The sequence below is a fragment of the Taudactylus pleione genome, unplaced genomic scaffold, assembly GCF_031769625.1.
Source record: "Taudactylus pleione unplaced genomic scaffold, aTauple2 ptg000560l, whole genome shotgun sequence".
Lineage (NCBI taxonomy): Eukaryota > Metazoa > Chordata > Amphibia > Anura > Myobatrachidae > Taudactylus > Taudactylus pleione.
This window is the reverse complement of record NW_028284962.1, coordinates 3468412-3493355: the sequence shown is the minus strand read 5'-3', so window position 1 is coordinate 3493355 and position 24944 is coordinate 3468412. Positions and strand designations below refer to the sequence as shown.

Genomic DNA, 24944 nt, shown 5'->3' with positions numbered 1-24944 from the left:
TTTTGTCTCTTCAAAGTATCCACCTTTTACAGATCTAACCGCCGAACACACTTGTGAAATTCTTTACAATGGTAATCAAATATTGTTCAGGAAGTTCTTTCCAACAGCGGGCTCGATTCAATTCAACGCGAATTGAATAGTGCCTGGAATGAGCGCGCTGCTAAGCCCGACAAAGTATTTCTTCTCGCATCCCTCCTGGGATGCGAGCATAAATCTGACAAGAGCACAGACGCAATGCTGTTTTCTGCCCTTAGAGTGGCGGAAACAGCATCAAGCTGGGGAGTTTAGTTGGAGATGCCCGTTCTCTCGACTAAACACCCTGTTTAAGGCGCGAGTACCGGCATTCGTAGTCAAAACAGTGCGCTGAATTTAATATTTCCGGGAGCTCCTTCCCGGCGCTACTCAATTTGCATTGAATTGTGCCCAATGTTCTCACAATGTGTTGCACTTGTAGGTTGGCAATCTTTTTATTTATTTTTTGTTTTTATGGACTGCCTGATCTAATTGGCGCTCAATGGAGCAATTCAATTGTAGCTCAGTTTGGCAATGAGAGCTGCCAGCGCTGACATTTACCCCCTGAGGTGCTGAGCAGAAATGTGCTAAAAGTCCATAGTTTTGGTGCCCTAAACAGGACTTTAGATGGGTTTAGCTTCTTTGCGCTGCAGAAACAATTGAACAATCCCCCCTCTCTTTAGTGTTCCCGGTAGGCTGTCTTGGCTAGGCACGTGTTCAGATGGGCAGAGTAAAGGACCAGGCGCCTGGTCTTCTCGCGCCCAGGAGGCACAATCCACAGAACGGCATTGAGCTCCTGTTCAATGCCAGTGGTGATCCGCCTCCCAAGGACCACACAAGCTGGGAGCAATGACTACACATGTCTCTTTGCCTTCCATTACTGCAAAGGAGGAGTGAGCCACCTGGAGCTCGCAAACAGTCCCAAGAGTTGCTTGCCTGTATAGCATTGCAGGACATAGGAAGATGGTGCATCACCTGTTTGAACACTAACATAGCCATGCCATGCTTTGTAATGTAATATAGAACATGCATTTTACCCTCTTCTGTATTCCATGTCCTATATCTTTGTATTCAGTCCTGACACATCTATCATAGTTTTCTTGTGACCCTAGTACAGTCTAAGCATATTTTATTATAATGTGCCTGATATGACGCTTCAATTACAAAAATAAATAACTTTATCAGGTGAGGGAAAAGGGAACTTCTCAAGAAACGTTACTTGAAACCATTTTATATTGCAAATTATGATTTGGGTGCACTGCTGTGTGGCATAATTGTAGGCATTACTGTGTGACAGGTGTGCAGTCGGGAAACCGGCGGACCTAATCCCGACAGCCGGTTCCCCGACTGCTTAATCCCGGCGAGGGTTAAATGACAAGTGTCTAAATCTAGACTCCTGTCATTTTACCGGCGCCTGGCATCCCGTTTGAAGTGATGCCTTGCGCCGCTGCGGACAGCCGTGGGGGAGGTAGGGTTAGGCTAGGGGGAGGGAGAGTTAGGGTAAGGTACCCCCGGGGGGGGACTTAACCCTCCCACCGGGGAGGACTTGGGGTTAGGCACCCCCCCCTGGGGGTCTTAGGTTTAGGCGGCAGGGAAGGGGGGGGTTAGGGTTAGGCACTGGGTGGAAAGGTTAGGGTTAGGCACCCTAAAGAAGGGTTAGGGGGTTAGAAATAGGTTAGCTAATACTTACCTTCCACGATCGGGATTTCCCCCTCTGCCGGCCTCCTGTTTTTCAGCGGCAGGGACTGGGCAACTGATTTGAGTCGAGGGAAAGCGAATAGCAGCTGTAATTACAGCAAGAGGTGGCTCGACAAAGTACTGACTTCAGGGGAGTGAATAGTTATGCATGCTGAAGTTTTCTATTATGTTGTTTGAAGGTGTGCATCATTTCATTCACAGAACATGCCTACAACTGGTGTTTTTTTTTTAATATTGTGAATCAAACGATCCATTTTGATTCCAGGTTGTGAGGCAACAAAACATGAAAAATGCAAAGGGGCGTGAATACTTTTGCAAGGCACTGTGTATATTACACTCACAATAACGTGAAGATTATAGCCTTGTCTCGTGCCACCATGTCCTGTGTATGTACAGTGCATCCGGAAAGTATTCACAGCGCTTCACTTTTTCCACATTTTGTTAGCCTTTTTCCAAAATGGAATACTCATTTTTGTCCCCAAAATTCTACAAACAATACCCCATAATGACCATGTGTAAAAAGTTTTTTTTTTTTTGAGATTTTTGCAAATTTAATAAAAAAAAAACAAACAAATGAAATGTACATAAGTGTTCACAGCCTTTGCCATGAAGCTTAAAATTGAGCTCGGGTGCATCCTGTTTCCACTGATCATCCTTGAGATGTTCCTACAGCTTAATTGGGGTCTACCTGTGGTAAATTCAGTTGTTTGGACATGATTTTGAAATCACCTGTCTGTATAAGGTCCCACACTTGACAATGCATGTCAGAGCACAAACCAAGCATGAAGTCCAAGGAATTGTCTGTAGACCTCAGACTAGATTGTCTCGAGGCACAAATCTGGAGAAGGGTACAGAAAAATATCTGCTGCTTTGAAGGTCACAATGAGCACAGTGGCCTCCATCATCCGTAAATGGAAGAAGTTCGGAGCCACCAGGACTCTTACTAGAGTTGGCCGGCCGTCTAAACTGAGCGATCGTGGGAGAAGGGCCCTAGTCAGGGAGGTGACCAAGAACCCGATGGTCACTCTGTCAGAGCTACAGCATTCCTCTTTGGAGAGAGGAAAACCTTCCAGAAGGAGAACCATCTCTGCAGCAATCCACCAATCAGAGCTGTATGGTAGAGTGGCCAGAGGGAAGCCACTCCTTAGTAAAAAAGTACATGGCAGCACGCCTGGAGTTTGCCAAAACGGACCTGAAGGACACTCAGACCATGAGAAACACAATTCTTTGGTCTGATGAGACAAAGATTGAACTGTTTGGCGTCAATGCCAGGCGTTATGTTTGCCGCTCATCACCAGGCCAATACCATCCCTACAGTGAATCATGGTGGTGGCAGCATCATGCTGTGGGGATGTTTTTCAGCGGCAGGAACTGGGAGACTAGTCAGAATAGAGGGAAAGATGAATGCAGCAATGTACAGAGACATCCTGGATGAAAACCTGCTCCAGATCGCTCTTGACCTCAGACTGGGGCAACAGTTGATCTTTCAGCAGGACAACAACCCTAAGCACACAGCCAAGATATCAAAGGAGTGGCTTCAGGACAACTCTGTGAATGTCCTTGAGTGGCCCAGACTTGAATCCGATTGCACATCTCTAGAGAGATCTGAAAATGGCTGTGCACCGACACTTCCCATCCAACCTGATGGAGCTTGAGAGGTGCTGCAAAGAGGAATGGGCGAAACTGCCCAAAGATAGGTGTGCCAAGCTTGTGGCATCTTATTCAAAAAGACTTGAGGCTGTAATTGCTGCCAAAGGTGCATCCACAAAGTACTGAGCAAAGGCTGGGAATACTTATGTACATGTGATTTCTTATATATATATGTGTGTGTGTGTATATGTGTGTGTATATATATATATATGTGTGTGTGTGTGTGTGTGTGTGTATGTATGTATGTGTGTGTGTATATATATATATATATATATATATATAGTTTGAAAAAAATCTCAAAACTTTTTACACGTTGTCATTATGGGGTATTGTGTGTAGAATTTTGAGGATAAAAATTAATTTATTCCATTTTGGAATAAGGCTGTAACATAACAAAATGTGGAAAAAGTGAAGTGTTGTGAATACTTTCTGGATGATGGATATATACAAAGAAAGAATGCTTTCAAAAATAGAAGTGTAATGCAGGCCATACACGTTACAATTATTAGGGCGATCCGCCTGATATCTGCAAAGTGAATGAGCAGAAGAGAAATCAAATCAATATCTGGTGTGACCACCCTTTTCCTCCCTTTTTGAAGGAACTTGGCAGGGAGGTTGCTCCAAACATCTTGGAAAACTAACCACAGATAATCTGTGGATGTAGGCTTGCTCAAATTCTTCTCGCTTCATGTAATCCCAGACAGACTCGATGATGATCAGGGCTCTGTAGGAGCCATATCATCACTTCCAGGGCTCCTTGTTCTTTACACTGAAGATGGTTCTTAATGACACTGGCTGTATGTTTGGGGTTGTTGTCCTGCTGCAGAATAAATTTGGAGCCGATTAGACGACTCCCTGACAATATTGCATGATAGTTAAGTACCTGCCTGTATTTCTCAGCTTTGAGGACACCATTAATCCTGACCAGATCCCCCCCCAACTCCATTTGCTGAAATGCAGCCCCAAACTTGCAAGGAACCTCCACCATGCTTCACTGTTGCCTACAGACACTCATTATTGTACCGCTCTCCAGCCCTTTGGCGAAAAATCTGCCTTCTGTTAGTTATATATTTCACATTGACTCTTCAGTCCAGAGCACCTGCTGCCATTTTTCTGCACCCTGGTTCCTATGTTTTTGTGCATAGTTGAGTCGCTTGGCCTTGTATCCACGTCGAAGGTATGGCTTCTGGTCAGCCTTCTCCGAGCAGTAGATGGGTGTACCTAGGTGCCACTGGTTTCTGCCAGTTTTGAGCTGATGGCACTGCTTGACATCTTCCAATTTCGAAGGGAAGTAAGCATGTTTCTTTCTTTCATCTGACGTTTCCTTCGCCGACCACTGCATCTATGGTCCTCAACATTGCCCTTTTCTTTGTGCTTCTTGAAAAGAGCAGACTGGGGTTTCAAGATGTGCTGTTCAAGCTAAGAAATCTTTGTCTGGGAGAGACCTTGCTGGTGCAGTATACCTTGTGTCTTGTCGCTGTGCTCAGTCTTGCCATGGTGTATTACCTGTGACCTGAAACAGTCTTCCACAACCTCGCCTTTCTAGCAGTTTGGCTGTTACATACCCAGTTTTAAGCCTCTTACACAGCTTTTCCTGTTTCAGTTAAAGGCGGTTTCAACCTACATTTTGAAAATGATGATCATTATCACCTGTGTTTGTTATGATTGGTTTCTCATGCACCTTACTATAATCCTACAAAATCCCTGACTTTGTACAAGTGTACCTAGAAGAATTGATGCTGTTTTGAACCCAGAGTGGTCACACCCAAATATTGATTTGATTCAATTTATTTTCTGTTCATTCACTTTGCTATGTTGTTAACTTTAATTGAAAAAAATAAACTATTAACACTTCTACTGTGTGTATGTGTATTAATATATATACAAGTAGTCTGGAAAATGCCATTTCCATATAGGATTTATGTATGGGCGTGTATAGATCTATATATAAACCAAAATGGTCCCCACACTCGGCAGAAATAAAACAATCGCTGGGGGGACAACCCATAAGAGCAACAGGGTCCTCTTCAATACAAAAAAATATTAATGAGGGGTGCACTCGCCAGTCTTCATAAAAATAGATTTTAATGTATCATAGCAGCACAGTGAAGTTTCAGTCCCACACGTGGTCCTTTATCAAGATACATGAACAAGTGATCCTGTCCCACATATATACCCAAGTATGTACAGAAACACCCCCTACCCCAATTAAGGTAAAACTCCCCCAATTAAATTTAAAATGCAGACACTGTAGAAATCTCAGTGTAAACAAATCACATAATCGCTAGATCAGCACAATCTATTATAATCACTTATTCCGTATAGTTGTAAATACATATAGGGCTCGATTGAATTCACTGCGCTGTTTGGTCCGACAATTGCCAGTTAAGTGGAACGCACCAGCCGTCCATTCAAGCAGTGGTGCCATGCATTCCGCCGCTGAAGCAGCCAGAAAGCACCTAGGTGAATACATTTATCATAACAATAAAAAGTGAAAATCACCATAGTAACTACACATTGATATAGCTCTAATTTCTGGATTATTTCTTTATCAATATATAAGGATAATCGTATTAGAAGTAGCAAATGCGTTCTAATCTTAAAACTGGTCACAGACTATACTTGAGGAATTATGTCTAATATATATATATATATATATAAAAAAAATTTTTATTTTTATAAACTTCATTCATAATGTCCTTTCTACTTCAGGGTCCATACGGTATCCACAGGATACCTTGGGGGCTATAGGTGTGACGTCAGTCATCGGGCACCAAAGAGTTAAGCTTTCAGCCTCCCAGGATGCTCTAGGTCCCCCTCCTATACCCCGCCCCCGAGCCAAGGCATCTCAGTTTCGTTTGGTGCCCGGCCGGAGTCGGAGGCACCGTGCTAGAGGGGGGCTTAGAAGAGCCCCTGAAGCTTTTTCTTCATGCAGCTGTACATCTGGATGAACAGCATGGACAGTCAGTCCTGACGTCAATGCTGTCTTCCCTACACCCCGCCGGTACCAGAACGCTGGTACTGATCCGGGGATGCTGGTGGATATCTGGGGTCACAGCTAGCGGTGACCCCAGATGTTCCGGACCATGGCCGGATTCAAGGGGGACAGAGGTAAGCAGCGGGGTCCCGCGGGGGGTCCCCGCTGATCACATGGTCCTAAGTCCCCAGGCTGGGGGCTCCCTGGGGACTGGCTGCAGCGTGGAGCCAGGCGACTAACCTGCGCTTCCACTACCCCCTGGGACAGCGGACCGCAGCAGAGCGCTAGTGCTGCGGCGTCCCAGGGGTTAAATGCATGCCAGGGGAGCGCGCCTTCCCTGTCTCACAGCCGGTGCCTCCCCCGCTGCACACAGCCCTCTCTGCACTGTGCTGACTGGCCCTGTGTCAGCGCTCTTCCCCCAGGCCAGCCTTCTCTCTGCTCCTCGGCGGCCATCTTTTCTGAACGCTGCTGGAAGCCTGCATTGGAAGCATCGTGGTCTGGGTCCCCCCGCATACCTCTCCTCCGCTGTGGTCAGGTCTGTGTATGCAGCGCTGTGTCCTACCAGGCCCTGTGTCTGTGTAGTTGAGTGATCAGCGCTGTTAGTGCAGGAATTGTTATTTCTCTGTATTGTATGTGACTGTGCTAGCGCTGCTGCCTGTAACTTTTTTTTTTCCAAACTGTCAGCTTTATACTGTCCCTGTTTTTTCTGCTAAGCCCTTGCGGTGCTGCAGGGTGGTCTCTCGCCTCTTAAATATATAATTGGTGAGAGGGGTCACATACGTGGTGCCATCATGTCTGAAAGTGATTTTCCCCTCCGGCTACAGTGTACTACGTGTAAAGTACCGTTAGCGGAGGGGGAGGGTAGCGCGGAGGGCCTCTGCTGGCAGTGTTTGTCTATGGCGCGGCCTCTTACGGTTACTGCACCGGTACAGGAGCCGCCCTGGGCTTGTTTCGCTCAAGCGCTTACAGCCTTAGTGGGCCAGTTAGCTCCGCAGCCCGCGTTTACACCGATGGGTTTGTCTCAGCAGTCAGTGGTGTCGTCACCCATGCAGGGTTTCCCACGACAATTGGTGGTACTCCACAGTCTCCCTATTTCCCCGCTCCCGGTTTCTCAGGAGCCAGCGTGGGTTAACTCCCTGACGAGTTCTGTACAGCACTTGTCGGATGTATTGCAAGGGGAGTCTGTGATGCGGCCGCATAAATGGCCGGTGGCGTCTTTGTCGGCTCCTTATGCGGATGACGAGGGGACGTCTGATGATGGGGAGATTCTGGATCCTTACGATCAGGAACCTCTCCATGCTAAGGACGCTGATGCTAAGTCCAAAGTATATATTCCTGGACTTATTCGGGCGGTCCGCACAGCCTTGGTGATTGAGGACGAAGTTCCCCCAGCGGCTAAATCTAAGTATGCCTTTTTCAAAGATGTGAAGGGCGATGCCACAGTCTTTCCTCTTTCGGGTCAGTTAGTGGACCATTTAGAGGAGGCGTGGAAACAGCCTGGCAAAAGATACCAGCCGCAGAGACGCCTGGCGGTGGCTTATCCGTTCGCGGATAATTATTTTGCTAAGTGGGAATCCCCTCCACAGGTGGATTCTCACGTGACCCGTCTTGTCCGTAGTGCCACATTGCCGATGCCATCTATGTCCTCCCTTAAGGATGCTACGGACCGCAAGGTGGAGATCTGCCTGAAGTCCGCTTATTCCCTTGCGGGGGGGCAGCACGGCTATGGCCATTTGCTGGGTTGCCAGAGCGATGGAGCGCTGGGCGGATTCATTAGAGGCTTCTTTTGATTCCGACTGTCCGCCCGAACAGGCGGAGTTGATTGGCAATCTCCGTGATTCGGCCACCTACATCAACGAGGCGGCCCTAGACATTAGTACTCTGGTGTCTAGGATTTCTTCAGCAGCGGTAGCTGCTCGTCGCACCTTGCGGCTGCGAACCTGGAAGGCAGACGCAGATTCCAAAAATGGTCTGGAGGCGTTGCCGTTTACCGGAGAAGTTCTCTTCGGTCCGGATCTGGATAAGATTGTGGCTACACTGGCGGCAGCCAAATCGGCTTGTCTCCCGTCGGCCGCTGCTCCTTCTGGTTCTGGACCATCGTCCTTTCGGTCATCTAGGGCCCAGGGCAGGCCCAAACCACAGTCGTTTCCTCGACAGGCTGGCCCTAAGAAATCGGTCAAGCCCCGGAAGCAGGCATGGAGTACCAGACGTCCGGCCCCCAAGCCAGATGACAAGCCTGCGGCCTGACGGTCCGGGCCTCCCTTTGGGGGATCCCAGGGTGGGAGGCCGCCTGCTGCAGTTCGCCCAGTGTTGGTCGACCACTACGACAGACACTTGGGTTCTGGAGGTGGTCTCCCACGGGTACGCCCTCTCCTTCCGGCACAGACCCCCGGGTCGATTCTTCACCACGGGTCTCCCATCAGACCGGAACAAGGCTACGGAGCTGCGGAAGGTATTGCACACTATGCTCCAGGCTGGAGTTATAGTGCCTGTTCCATTCTCCCAGAGGGGCCAGGGTTTCTATTCAAATCTTTTTTTGGTACAGAAACCCAATGGGTCATATCGTCCGATTCTCAACCTCAAAGCACTCAACAGGTCTTTGCGGGTACCGAAGTTTCGGATGGAGACCCTACGGTCCATCAGTCTGGCGCTGGAACCTGGGGACTACATGGTGTCATTGGACATACAGGACGCTTACCTGCATGTCCCTATTCTTTTGCGCCATCAACAGTTCCTCAGGTTTGCAATCCGCAGTGACCACTTCCAGTTTCGGACGTTACCTTTTGGCCTGGCGACAGCACCACGGGTTTTCACCAAGGTGATGGCGGTCATGGCGGCTTCTCTGCGGCTGCAGGGAGTCCGCATGTTGCCGTACTTGGACGACCTGTTATTGGTGGCAGGATCTCCAGAGCGCCTGTTACGCCACTTGGACCTGACCATTGCACTGCTGCAACGGCACGGCTGGCTAATCAACTGGCAGAAGTCCACTCTAATCCCGTCTCGGAGGATTCTGCATCTTGGAGCCTTATTGGACTCGGGACAGCAAAGGATCTTCGTGACGGAGGACAAGATCTCTGCTTTAAAGTCAAGGGTGCGCAGTTGTCTGCACAGCCGCCGGGTGTCCCTACACTCGGCGATGAGGTTACTGGGCTCCATGGTGTCGGTGTTCGACATGGTGGAATACGCCCAGTTTCACTCCAGACCTCTGCAGCACCTGATCCTGTCCAAGTGGAACGGGCTGCCTCAGTCTCTGAAGTCCTAGACGATTGTGCTCACCCCGGAGGTTCGCCTGTCCCTTACTTGGTGGTTACAGACGACCCACCTCAACAAGGGACGTCCGTTCTGGGTTCCAAATTGGGTCCTGTTGACAACGGACGCCAGTCTTCGGGGCTGGGGAGCGGTTTCGGGTCCACACTTGTTCCAGTGCAGGATATACGCCGACAGAAGCGGAGCTTCCCATAAATATCTTGGAAATCCGTGCGGTCTTCAATGCTCTCCAGCAGGCACATCCGTTTCTCCAGGGTCACCCGGTACAGGTCCAGTCGGACAACGCTACCACCGTGGCCTACATAAACAGGCAAGGAGGAACCCGCAGTCGGGCGGCTCTCGTAGAGGTCTCTCGGATCCTGGTTTGGGCGGAGCACAATCTTCCGGCCATATCAGCGGTCTTTATCCCGGGAGTGCTAAATTGGGAGGCGGACTTTCTAAGTCGCCAGGACGTTCATCCGGGGGAATGGTCCCTGCACCCGGACGTTTTTCAACTGCTGGTGGACAGGTGGGGTCTTCCAGAGATCGACCTCATGGCGTCCCGGCACAACAACAAGTTGCCGGTGTACGGGTCTCGCACAAGAGACGAAGGGGCGTCTCTGGTGGATGCTCTGTCCGTCCGGTGGACGTTCCGGTTCGCATACCTGTTCCCTCCGGTCTCCCTTCTTCCACGGGTAATCCGGAAATTCAAACAGGAAGGAGGGACGCTCCTGTGGATAGCTCCCGCGTGGCCCAGACGGCACTGGTTCTCAGACCTTCAGGGTCTGTCCGTGGACAGTCCACTGCGGTTGCCGCTACGACCGGACCTTCTGTCTCGGGGTACTTGTCTTCACCCGGACCTGACTCGGCTGTCTTTGACAGCGTGGCTGTTGAGACGGCCATGCTGAGGTCCCGGGGGTTTTCCAGCTCTGTGGTGCGTACCATGTTACGAGCTCGGAAACCGTCTTCCGCGAGGATATACCATCGCGTGTGGCATACGTTCTTCCAGTGGTGTCGACCGAGAGGTTATGCACCGCGGGAGTTTCGTCTGTCTCGGATTCTCGCCTTCCTGCAAGCGGGACTAGATCATGGGCTTCGCCTTGCTTCTTTGAAGGTACAGGTTTCGGCCCTATCTGTCTGGTTTCACCGTAGGATTGCTACAATCCCGGATGTGCGCACCTTTATGCAGGGTGTTCTCCGCATTCAGCCGCCCTTTGTTCCACCTGTGGCGCCTTGGGATTTGGCTGTGGTCCTGAGGGCTCTCCAAGGACCGCCGTTTGAACCACTGGGCTCAGTGGATCTTAAATGGCTAACAGCTAAGACTGTTTTCCTTCTGGCCATTGCTTCGGCCAGACGTGTTTCTGAGTTAGGGGCTCTTTCTTGTAGACCCCCTTTCTTGGTTTTTTATGGGAACAGGGCAGTACTCCGCACTCGGCCCGAGTTTCTTCCCAAAGTTGTTTCCCAGTTTCATGTTAACGAGGAAATAGTTGTTCCGGCCTTTAACTCACCGGGTCTTTCCGTGGGTGAGGCCTCTTTAGATGTTGTGCGGGCCTTAAGGACTTATGTTGACCGCACTTCTTCGTTTAGGAAGTCGGACGCTTTGTTTGTCCTCTATGGCTTCCGTAAAAAGGGTTGGCCTGCTTCAAAGCAAACTTTGGCAGCCTGGATCCGTATGGCTATTTCGGAAGCTTATCTTCATGAAGGCCTGCCGGTTCCTCCTTCTGTGAAGGCTCATTCCACTAGGTCTGTGGGTCCTTCGTGGGCAGCTCGACGTGGTGCCTCTGCAGTCCAGATCTGCAAGGCTGCTACGTGGTCCTCTGTCCATACCTTCGTGAGGTATTACAGGTTTGACACCTTCGCCTCTCAGGATGCTTCCTTCGGGCGGCGGATTCTCCTTTCTGCACAGGAGCGTCCCCACCCTTAAAGGATACTGCTTTGGGACATCCCCAAGGTATCCTGTGGATACCCTATGGACCCTGAAGTAGAGATAACCAGGGTAAGTTCTTACCATATCTCATTTTCTATTTCTACGAAGTCCATAGGGTTCCACAGGACTGTCGCACCTGTGCTGCAGATGGGCTTTGCTCTGGTCACCGGTTTTCCGTCTCCCTCTGGTGAGAATGTGATTCTTGTATGTGTCCAGATCTTTGTTCTCTCTCTTCCTTCTCCTCCTCCGGCCTATGGCTTGGTAACTAACTGAGATGCCTTGGCTCGGGGGCGGGATATAGGAGGGGGACCTAGTGCATCCTGGGAGGCTGAAAGCTTAACTCTTTGGTGCCCGATGACTGACGTCACACCTATACCCCCCAAGGTATCCTGTAGAACCCTATGGACTTCGTAGAAATAGAGATAACCAGGGTAAGTTCTTACCATATCTCATATTTTTAGATTACGACCATGCCTGAAACTAATCCTGCGGTCTTTTAGGTAATCGCTGTTTTTAAATTAGGATCTGTGGCCACTATATGCCAATGTTCCTTTACTGCATTCCGAACAATTGGGCCTGCTGTATCAAATGTAGTGGTGATGACAGAAGGATTCTCAAGACCCCTTTACTTGTTTCCTCTCACTACCATGTATAAAGATATTTCTTGCCATCTTCAGAGAATTATTCACAACGCCAACACCTGTATCCCCTGTTGGTAAATCTAGTGGTCATTTCCTTCAGTTGAAGCCATTTCTGAATCTGAATTGTTACGGAGTACTCTTAAAAATTGAGAAACTGGTAAGTTACATTTCAAATAGTCCGGATGTCTACTATCGAATGACAAGAGTATTGCAGTCTGTAAGTTTCCTGTATAGTCTGTGACCATAGATCACACCAGTGGTATAGACTGTAACATCAAGAAAATTAATCTGTACATGGTCAAATAGCAAAGTGAACCTGATATGTGGATCAAGTTGGTTCAAATATGCATACATCTCTAAGAGAGCCTTCTCAGTCCCTCTCCAAATAAGAGAGATATCATCAATGAAGCAAAGAGAAAAAAAACAATACGATCTCCAATTCTCAAACTGCAACTGAAGTCTGATGAAGCCGTATTCCGAGGGGTACCTAAGTACACTAACTCCCCCCTCCCTAACACTCCCTTAGTGATGAAGATCTTCTGTGGGTAAAACTAATGGGGCTTTTTGAAGTTTAGTACAAAGGGGTCAGATCGTACTTCCTGTTGATGAGGATTGTGATCTGTAGCGCTAATTAGCCTTCTGCAGGATGTCTGTGAAATCTCCTGCATTAGGCTGTTGGTACATACCAACAATTCATAAAATGAGCTTGTGCTTAGATTCTAAACTACCTCTCTTAAAGCTACACTTTTGTAAATAACATCTACAGTAGTTGCCTGTTTAGCTGGTTTCATATAGATCTGACGGTTCTATGTTTTCTCTCGCATAATTATTTGCACGCAGTCCTGCAACTGAAACGGTCTAGACCAGCCTAAAGCTAGGTACACACTATGCAATATTTTTTTTTTTTTTGGTCAAAACGATAATTGGGACGAGTTTTCGGCAAAATCTCTTTTCCGATATCTGTGCTACACACTATACAATTTAAAAAAAATTACCTGGTGAATTTGCCTATGTCCGCCCACAAGGAGTATTACCGTGACAAGAAAACATAGGAAATATGAGCAGAATATCGAGAATGAACACACACTGTTTAATATGGGGAAATTAAGGCAGAGATATTCGGTCTTGATCGACAGATCAGGTAATCAAAGGAATGAGTTTGTACATGTTTTATCAATAAATGAGACTGATCACCCGATTATTGGTAAATCTGCCCAATAATTGTTTAGTGTGTACCTAACTTTAATAACAGCATTGGCGACTGAGGTAATGGGTATTTAAATGGTAAACATGGGCTACTATTTTAATTTGAGCACTAATTGAATTATTTGGCCTGCTTACTAATTGCAGTTCACACACCGGATCCACATATTCCCATCCTCCACCAGCACACAATTTTCCTGTTCAGCAGCAGACCTCGGCATACTCCGGAGACATGAAATACCAAAATGCATCAGCATGCACGCAGCCAGCAACTCCTAGGGGGTACGTGAATCGTCACAATTACATGGAGAGTGATACAAGCTTTGGAACCAGAGAAGAAAAGCAATCGCAGCATTCGGTGCAAGATCATGGCTATCAGGTGTGTAGTCTATAAATATAAAGACACCTCTAACATTTTCACTTCTAATATTGTCTTTCAATAAAATTAACATAATATACAAACTCTTGGTATACCACTGTTAGATGATATGACGAATGTTTCTGTGAACAATTATTTTTTAACCTATTCATAAAATATAGTTTAAACATATTCAGTGGACTATTGAGTGATACACACAAATATGTATGTGTATGTAATACATATATATTTTCCACAATAGCATGTAGATTGTAGCCTTGTCATTCAAAAACTCCCTTCTGGCAGCACACAGCTACTCTGCTAAACTAGGAACTCTCTTCTAAAGGTAGATTGCATAATACAACATCTGCTCCCGTTTCCTAATCGCTGTATGGGAGCACTTTACAAAGGGGGCTTTCCAGTTTCTGCACACCTATATAATCCAGGGACACTGTTTGCTCTGAAACCATGCTGCTGCAGGCATGCTCCCCCTCAGGTTACTCCAGGCTGCTTTTTGCATACCTTTCCAATATCTAGACTCTCCTCTGAAGCAGCATATTCAGTTAACACTCCCTCCTCTGTGTGGTACAGGTGACATGGGGACTCTTTCGCTCCCTAGCAGCCTTGCTGCCTGGATGCAGTGACCACATTACAGTATGAGTGCTGTAATGTGGTTCGTTAGAATGAGGTACAATGTTCAAATAAAGAGCTAAGTGAGCATGTAAAGAATACTTTGACATACAGCATCTTTAGCATAACCACTGAGTATGCTGGTGGACAAGAGGAATTGCACAGCGCCATCCTTTAGTGGGTGGGAAACAAATCTAATAATAAAAAAAAAATCTCAATGTATTGGCTTTAGCATTTGGAAAAATATAATTAACGTCATATTTTTAAAATGTATTTTAGTTTCTTTGTTAAATGTTTTAACAGACAAAATAATTTTGGCTATCGATGCTTCTGGGGGGGGGAAGCACATGAAAGGAGGGGAGCAAGGTCAGTGTGCGGTTGAGAAGAGCACTAGAGACACTTCAGAAAACCTATTCTGGGTGTGCTAAAATGTGTGGAAGTCCTTGTAACGGTTTTTTTTTTTTTCTTCTGATTTATAACCAATGTCTCTTACTAATGCTGGGCGTACACCTGCACGATTTCGGGCCGATTGTTCGATTTTCGACGCATCGTACGATGAATCGTGTAGAAATCTTGTATTTTTAAGTAGGATACGATCCAATGCGCACTCCCGCAGCTCCTAAAACGTATCGTATGATCAGATGTGCAGCCCATATGATCCGTCGTATTCTTGTGCCGTGTTCACCATGCGATGAATCGTGCGTCCGAATGGCATCATTTGTTAAAAAAAAAAAAGAAACATGCATGCATAGAGATTCGTGATGCGTGCATCTGTCTGTAATAAAATCTGTGGAAATTCCCCCCCCCCAAAAAAAAGAGCAAACTGTCCCAGGCTTTAGTGACCCAGTGCTGGTTGGGCAACTTATGGGGGACAAACTATGTGGGTATCCCCCGTATGTAAGCGCAACCAGCACCGGGCTAGTCGGAGCCAGCCCTGGGTGCGGGGGGACAAACTATGTAGGGGTCCCCCCATATTCTGTGCAACCTGCACTGGGCTCTGATCTGGTTCTGGAAATATAGGGGGAAAAAATGCATAGGGTCCACCTGTATTTTCCGGAACCAGCAGCGGACGTTTTCTAGTGCGGGGCTAATGCCACAGCCAGGGGAGCCCCTTCACCGGGCCCCCCCTAGCTGAAGCATTAACCCTGACCGCTAGCCCGCCCAGGCTGGGGAGCTAGGGACAACCCCCCCCCCCCCCCCTCCCAATAAAGTGGTCTCCCCCTCCCCTCCAGGGCACCCCAGGCTGATAGCCCGGGGCTAACCCCGTCACCCCTGGGCGTTGGATGCCGGGTTAATTATGTAGTTTGGTGCATTTGAAATGGTTAAAAATATCGTCTTTTGCTGTGGAACTGCAGGTCCCAGCAAGCCTCTCCCGCATGCTGGTACTTGGAGAAGCACAAGTACCAGCTGGTAACTGTAGTTCCACAGCAAAAGCAATATTTAAATAAACACAGGATGCACACACACCGTACACAGTATAAGTTTATTAAACATACATGCGCGCACACACATGTAAACATACTCGCCTATGTGTCCCTGTTGCATCGGTCCACTTGTCCAGTAGATTGTCCATAGCATACCTGTGGAAAAAAAAACATAACGTCGCCTATGCGATTTTCTGTCCTCGTCGGTCCAAAGTAGGCATCCAGGGACTTTGTGGGTCCACGTTTTCCGTTTTTTTTTTCCCAAAACTAAAGTAACCTTCTATAAGAAGGGTACTTCCAGAATAAGAGCTTAGCGGCGGGATTTCACCATGGAAACCCAGAGGCTGAGCGTTCATTGGCCTTTTTGTTTGTTTTATTTTTTTAAACACTTAAAAGAGACATTTTTCACAGATGCACGGATGGTTCTCATTGAACCATCCCTGCATCTGTGTTTATTTTATTAAAGACAGATGCATGCATCACTGATCTCCCTGTGCGTGCATCAGTTTATTTATTTTTTTCTTACAAATGACGCTGCTCAGACGACGGACGCACGATGCATCGTGTCGTGTGATCGTATGTCAGCGTGTGGCGAGGACTACCAGGGAGTTCAAGGCAAAACGTAAGTTCAAATCGTACTAGTGTATAGCCAGCATAAGGGTTGTTATACCATCGGCAATTAGAGTAAAGTTTTCAGTTAAATTCAGTTTTTGTCTTTGAGCAGAACATACACATCAATAGACAGTGAAAATACAAACGTGAGTAATTACAAGTTCCAAGTAAATACTGATTATTAAATCTAAAACTCTACCAAAAGTGCGTATGGTGTCTTCTTTCCTTATGTCTTGGGGTCGATACATCACAAGTGGACCAATTTTGAAATTTTTGTAGTTGCTTGACCATTTTTAAGAATGGGTCACCCCTATATGCCATTAGTTCAAAACCACAAATATTGAACTTTTATTTGCTTCCTTTTTAGAAATGGCATTCATCTTTAAATCATGATTGACAGCGATGTTAATGTTTGTGGGGGATTATGCAAATATCTCGGGACTGGGAGATGGTAGAGCCTTGGGACAAAAAACGTTCTTTGGTCCACACACTGATTACCTTGTGCACTTTTTTTAGTCATTAAAAAGTGAGATAATCAGAACTAAATATCTTAAATTATGACTTTTCAGGGTGCCACTGTCTCAGCTTGCAAAGAAATATCAGGTTTCAGTTTTTTGTTTTTTTTTTGTGCTAGAGGTACATATTCACAGTTCTAAAATATTTGTGCTTATGAACTATTGGCATATAGAAGCGATAACTGACATAAATACATATATAGGGTGAGTCATCCTGTGAATCAATTGTTAACCCTTCTGTTCTGGTCAGGTCTATTTGAAAGAAAACAAAATTCATTTTGGTGTCAGTTCGTTATTTATGTAACTCTAACCATATCTTTTTAAATTTATTTTCTTATGGGGTGTGTGTGTGTGTGTGTGTGTGTGTGTGTGTGTGTGTGTATGTATATATATATATATATATATATATATAATTATTTATTTACAGTTTCTTATATAGCGCAGCATATTCCGTTGCGCTTTACAATTGTCAACATTGATAGAACAAAACTGGGTAATAACAGACAGATATATAGGTAGGCAGGCCCTGCTCGCAAGCTTATATATATATATATATATATATATATATATATATATATATATATATATAATTAATTATTTTTTTTTTAAATTTCATATTATTACAAGTTTATAAGTAGTTAGTACTAATGTGTGTATGTATGTGTATGTATATACACAATCACTTTCGAGGGTCCGGCACTCCCACAGCAACAGTTTATAGCTCAAAACTGAAAGAAATCCACATAGCCAACAGTGTGGCACTCATCTTTCCAAAAACCACTCTAATCTGGTTAAATGTAATAACGTTTCAGTGCTTCTTTTATTGCACTATCTTCAGGATAGGAGTGCAATAAAAGGTTTTTGGAAAGACTAGTGCCGCACTGCTGGCTGTGTGTGTGTGTGTGTGTGTATAGATATATAGATATAATATATATCTTTATCTATCTGCTGCTTCAGTTTTTATGATGGCAATTTGCATATACTCCAGAATATCATGAGTGATCAGATGAATTGCAAAGTCCCTCTTTGCCATGACAATGAACTTGGTCCCAAAAACATTTTCCACTGCCTTTCAGTCTTGCCAAGAAAAAGGACCAGCTGACGACATGTCAGTGATTCTTTCGTTAACACAGGTGAGTGTGTTGACTAGGATGAGGCTGGAGATCACTCTGTCATGCAGATTGTGTTAGAATAACAGACTTGAAGCTTTAAAAGGAGGGTGGAGCTTGAAATCATTGTCTTCCTCTGTTAACCATGGTTACCTGCAAGGAAATATGTGCAGTTATCATTGCTTTGCCAAAAAAGCTTTACAGGCAAGGATATTGCTGCTAGTAAGACTGCACCTAAATCAAACATTTACCGGATCATCAAGAACTTCAAGGAGAGAGGTTCAATAGTTGGGAAGAAGGCTTCAGGGCGCGCAATAACGTCCTGCAAGTGCCAGGACCGTCTCCTAAAGTTGATTCAGCTGCTGGATTGGGACACCACCAGTGCAGAGCTTGCTCAGGAATGGCAGCAGGCAGGTGTGAGTGCATCTTCACGCACAGTGATGCGAAGACTTTTGGAGGATGACCTGGTGTCAAGAAGAGCAGCAAAGAAGCCACTTCTCTCCAGGAAAACCATCAGGGACAGACTGATATTCTGCAAAAGGTACAGGGATTGGACTGCTAAGGAATGGGGTAAAGTTATTTTCTCTGAATCCCCTTTCAGATTGTTTGGGGCATCTGGAAAAGCGCTTGTCCAGAGAAGAAAAGAAGAGTGCTACCATCAGTCCAGTGTCATGCCAACAGTAAAGCATCCTGAGATCGTTCATGTATGGGGTTGCTTCTCAGCCAAGGGAGTGGACTCCCGATTTTACCTAAGAACACAGCCATGAATAAAGAGTGGTACCAAAACATCCTCCAAGAGCAACTTCTCTCAACCATCTAAGAACAGTTTGATGACTAACAATGCCTTTTCAACATGGAGCACCTTGCCATAAGGCAGAAGTGATAACTAAGTGGCTTGGGGAACAAAATTTCTAAATTTTGGGTCCATGGCCAGGAAACTCCCCAGGCCTTTAATCCCATTTGAGAACTTGTGGTCAATCCTCAAGAGGCGGTGGATAAACAAAAACCCACAAATTCTGGCAAGCTCTAAGAATGGGTGGCCATCAGTTAGTATGTGGCCCAGAAGTTGATTGACAGCTTGCCAGGCCGAATTGCAAAGGTCTTGAAAAAGAAGAATCAACACTGCAAATTTGTTTCTTTGCGTAAACTTAATGTAATTGTCCATAAAAGCCTTGGACACTTATGAAATGCTTGTAATTTGACTTCAGTATACCATAGTAACATCTGACAAAAAGGTCTAAAAACACTGAAGCAGCAAACTTTGAAAACCAATACGTGTCATTCTCAAAACTTTTGTCCATGACTGTACTGTTAGTGTCACTATGACCTGACATGAATAAAAATTCCAAAAATTATGAATTCAATGTCAGTTTGTTTAACATTCAAAGTATGTCTGTATTTCACGTATTCTGTTATACAAGTTCACATGTTGAGCTGGATAATTACGCTGAACTTCAAGTTTCAATTCTGTTCCATACCTCCCAACTGTCCCGCTTTCAGTGGGACAGTCAAGTTTTTGTAGAACTGTTCCACCCGCAGAATGCATTGTCATGCTGGGGGAATGGAAGGGACACAGTCACTGGTGCTCAGGAGAGCACATGACATCCATTCACAGTGCAACAAGATCCTGGAGGCAGCCCTGCATCTCTGAAAGTGCTGGACATGCCACCACAGTGATGCAAATGGGGGTGCTTTGAAGCAGTGCCCCCTTTCTGATGAGGCTCCACTTTTTTTTTTTTGGCATGTGAGCAGGGGTCCCGAATCTACATGGACAATGTTGGGAGGTATTGTGTTCTTGTTGCGGAGTCACGAGAAGAGGAGCCATGTGTAAAATTTTGAAGAATATACATTCAACAACTAGGAACTTCAAAGGGGAGAGTTGGAGCTGTCAAACATGCCAGATGTAAATTTATATAAAACATACATTACATGTACCAATTGCAACAAACTTATTTGTAAATCCCATGTTGCATATTACTGCCCAAATTGTAAAAACAACTAAATGCCTAATAATAACACATTTTTTCCAAAATTTTGATTGAAATTTTTTTTTTTATTATTTAAAGATATCTTTATTAAATCCAATAAAAATTTAGAGAATAGCCTTTTTAAATAGTAACGAAAAGCGTAATTTTATGATACGGGTCATATTGATCCGAACATTACATCCGTATAGTAGACACGAACAGAACAGCAGGTTTAAGGGAATTCTCATATTTAAGGGTATTTTTAGTATTTGCTGTTTGGTATTCCAATGGTTTTTTTCCTCAGTGTATTTATTTGTATCACTTCTAGTCTCCTCTATCTTAATTTACCTAATTCATTAGCTTTTATACACTGCTAGTGGAAATCTACCATTGTTTACATAGGTGTCTTTTTTTTAAAATGCTCACTTAATCGTTTCGTGATTTATAGCAGGTGTATGACATTAACATCATTGAATTCTCGTACATGTTTTGCTATTTAAATGATGCTGCTTTAGATACAGGCTAGACTAAGCTGGTTTAGCCTTTTAACATGCTTGCTGCTTTAAAAATACGGGCATACTTGCAGGTATTCCTGCAGTGGTGTCGGCTCGCAGGCGATTACATTTAGCACTAGGTCTTTTAGGCCTTCCTTTTAAACAGTCTAGTCAGTCCCTTTGAGGAAGAGGGCACTTTTCCTCATTCAGTGGATGAGGTCTTAGAGGTAAACCTAGGTCAGTTGGTAAGGACCAAGATATGAAAGTCCTGGATAAATCTGTTTGACGGGGAGGACATACATTCAAATAATTCTCTGGTAGGTGCCCGTCTCATGTCATTTGCAAAACGGTGGATGAATTCCACTACAGGCAGTTGGGTAACAAGAATAATACAAAAATGTTATGTTATCAGCATCTCAGGATTAACCCCAAGAAGGTATTTTTTTGTGGCAAAATTGCTTAAAGACATACAAAAATGTAGAGATCTAAATCTGGCTATAAAGGGTCTGTTATATTCGGAAGTATTCCGGTACCGGTAGGACAGGAAAAAGGTTTTCATTCAAATGTATTTCTGGTTCAGAAGCCAGATGGAAATCGCAGACCTATTTTAAACCTAAAAGATCTAAATTTAAGGTTAAATTAATCAAGGATGATGTCCATAAGATCAGAAATAAATGGGATGTAGGTGAATGAGGTCTTGGCATGCGTAGATATTAGTGTATGTTCTAGGTCCAATGCGAGGCAGGGAGCTGGACTGTAGAAAAGGCACTGTCGCCACGAGAAAAAGGGGCATGGTTTTTAAGATGTCCCCTTTTCTTCAATCTTGGGAGGTGTGCCCAACACTTACTGACATGCTGGGCTGTTCCCAAGCTCATGCGCATGGTATCTATTCACCGGTGGTGAGCGCTGCATTGCAGCTTCTCACCCCAGCGGTACACTATGCCCCGCAAGTGGGGACGGCACCTGGCAGATTGTTTTAGCAGGGTGCCGCCATAGGGGCAGAATGCATTCTGCCCCTTTTGACTGGGCAGGGTGTGGCGCCCCATTAAAACAGCCTAGCGGCAACTTTAAGATATCCGGGATACATTCCTTCATATACCCATTTTGGAAGGCCTTCAGAGCAGGATAAGATTTGCAATAGGGAAGGCACGCTTCCAGTTCAGGGCTCTGCCCTTGATGAATACTCGAAGGGCTGTTGCTAATCCAAAGCAATGGCAGTGATGTCAGTTTTCCTAAGACTAGGGAATAAAATAATACCCTATTTGGACGATTTGCTTCTCAAAGCATTATCAGTAGGGGCACTTCAATCAGATCTGCTAAGAGCTTTGGAAATATTACAGAACAATGGATTGGGTGATCAATATGAAAAAATCCAGGTTGGTTTCCAGCCTGCAGATAGAATTTCTGTGTCTAGATGCCACGTTGAAGGTTTCGTGTAGCATACATATTCCCACCATTTCCTTTCTTCGATCCCTCGGAAGCATTGGAAGGCATTCCAGTAATTTTTGGTAGCACCAAACTGGACACAGTCTGGTTTACAGATATAGCAATGATGGCGGTGGGTCCAGGATTCCACTCCCTCTACGTCAGGATCTGTTGTTGCAGGGACCATTGTTATGCCAGTCAATTCAGAAATTAAATTTGATGGCATGGCTCTTGACACCATGATTCTGAAAAAAGGGTTTTCAGATAGTTATACAGACCTTGATGAATGCAAGGAAAACTGTTTTGGCAGATAATTATCATAGAGTTTGGAAAAGTTATATCAATTGGTGCCAAAAAGAAAGTCCTACTCTGCTTTTTCTTTACCTAAAATTCATTCCTCCTTACAGGATGGTGTCTCTTTAGGTCTCCGATTTAAGTTTTTTTGAAAGTACAGATATCAGCCCTGTCGGTTTACTTTCAAAAGAGATTGTTGGTTATTTAAATCTGGTTTTGTTAGCCGTTTGGGCTCCTCCTTTTTGAACTGGTGGAAGAAAAATAGATTTAAAATGTTTTTTTTTGGAACTAAAGTTTTTTGTTTTTTTTTTCCTGGCTATAACTTCAGCTAGAAGAGTAACATAATTGGGAGCATTATCTTGTAAGTCTCATTTAATTCTCCACAAAGATAGGGCAGTGTTTCGTACATGTCCTTCATTTCAGGTGGTAACGGATTTTCAGTTAAACCAGGAAATGGCGATTCCCTCATTTACTAAAGCAGACCAGTCAATTAGCCGGGAGAAATTGTCTTTTATATGTAATAAGTGTTTATTTTGACAGGACCACATGTGTAGGAAAACAGTCTGTTCATTCTTTATAAAGCTAAGAGAAGAGATTGGCCAGCATCTAAGCAAGTAATGGCTAGATGGATCAAGGCCACAATTAAGCAGGCATATACTGGGACGGATAGGCCTGTTCCAGTTAGTATATCAACTCATTTAACTCAATCAATATGTTCCTCATGAGCAGAAAGGAACTGGGCTTCTTTAGAACAATTATCTAAAGCAGCCACGTGGTCATCACTACATACATTCACAATTTTACAGTTTTCAGGATTTTGCGTCTATTGACTGACTCTGGTTGCAGGGTATTAAGTTCAGAGAAGTCTGGACGATCCCTCCCCTTGGAGCACACTTTGGTACATCCCCATGCGTAAGAAAGTGTCCGCCAGATGTAGGAAAAGAAAACAGGATTTTTTTGGTTCTTACCTGTTAAATCTTTCTCTGACATCATCTGGAGGACACTTCGATCCCTGCCTAATTTGGTGAAATTATAAGCAAGATGTATGTAGTTGTGCTTCAAACTATTCTTTAGGCACTTTAACGTTCAAACTGAGGAGGGGAGGCGCTTTTGTAGCGCTAATAATTAGCTCATTATGCTGACTCCTCCATGCCTCACCAACCCCATGTGTAATGAAGTGTCCCCCAGATGGAGTCGAAGAAAGAGATTTAACAGGTAAGAACCTGTTTTTGCTACAGTGCCCAACTTTACACGCCCCTAATACAGGTGATACCAGCGGATATAGCAACCTTTAATAAATGTGTGGAATCTGGGATTTTATTATATTCAAAGTGAGACTTTGCACATTTATTTAAATTCAGTGCATTTAAGTACATGGACTCAGTAATTTGTGCTTTTGCTCCCTAATGGGGATGCTTTTTACTGCTTTTATATAATTTAGTTCCATGTTTTTTTAAACCTTAAATTATTGTATTATTTGAGTGAGCATTTATTTATATACACCTTTCCCCCCATTCCTCAGCTGCTTTTATATTCGTGTTTATTTGTTGTTGGGACTGACAATTGGGGAAAGCCTTTACTCATCAGTGCCTGGGTTATTTCCATTTTATTTTCATATTTAAGGGGATGATACAACATAAAGACTATGTTGAGACCTTCCATTATTACAATGTATATTTTTAAAATACAGTTTTGGTTTAAAGATCGAAGGATTAGTTACAATTTCGCAACCAAAAAAACGAACTGTGTAGAAATTACCAGTGAATGAACGCACAATGCTAGCCAATGTACAGGCATTAAACCTGAAAATGTAGTGTTCATTCACTGGCTGATTCACCCAATTTCCTTTTTTTTTTTTTTTCTTTCCCCCCCCCAAAACCGGTGTTGGACAATTTCATCTCAATTGACCCCTTATTGTCTTTGTACCAATAAGTGATTTTAACAACCTTGGCTGCATTCAACAAATGCTTATGTCATTATTTTGAATGTTTTGTACAAGGAGTGTGAGACTGGGAATCCTGTCACAACAGAGGTAATAGGGCTGACCTCTTTCCAGCAGGGTCCCACATACGCACATACCCAGAAGATAACAATGGACTTCAATCACTCTGCCATCTTTAGCATAATAGGGAAAAGTTTGGGAAATGCTGTTGAGCATTTGAGGCATGTGACATCATCTGGCCAGTATGACTGCCTTTTGACATGGGGTTATCACTAAGAAAGAGCTATGTCTCTAGTATATAATTTAAGTGATGCCTGATTTGGTTGTATTTACAGGTGTTTAACAAAACTATCTGATGGTTTCTTTTAGAGCGTCCCATTTGCCAACTTTAAAGATGTAGTCCTGGGAACAGCTTTGAGAGTGGTTCAATAAGTAAGGAGACCTCTCATGTGTGTGATGTTTTTTCACTGTAATTTCCTGCCAGTCCAGAGCAGGTAGACCACTGCTTCACCTGAGGGCCATTAGACTGAACCTCATATCAGTCATTCTTTCCCAACACCACTTGTAAGATTTGAGGTGCTTAGTGTAATCAGATTTCTCCGTCTAAAGGGCACATCAGATGCTGAACTTAATTGCCAACGTGTCTGTGTACGGTGATGACGTCATGTCACGGAAACATGTTTGGTGCACTGCCTTTGATAATGGCAGCAAAGGCGTTCAAGATGAGCAGCGACCCGGCCGGCCAAGCATGTCCACCAAAGATGACAATTTTGTGCTTCATTGAAAGTCTCATTCAGGAGCACAGACGCATTCAAGTTAG

General features: G+C 44.7%; 1 protein-coding gene across 2 annotated transcripts in view; it reads left to right on the top strand.

Annotated features, from left to right (window-relative positions):
- Positions 1 to 24944, top strand: part of ZFR2 (zinc finger RNA binding protein 2) — a 115854-nt gene that overhangs the window by 5178 nt on the left and 85732 nt on the right. For both annotated transcript variants that reach the window (XM_088452978.1, XM_088452977.1), the window contains exon 2: positions 13502 to 13733. In XM_088452978.1, the coding sequence (XP_088309104.1) occupies positions 13502 to 13733 (232 nt within the window). The remainder of the gene's footprint in view (positions 1 to 13501; positions 13734 to 24944) is intronic.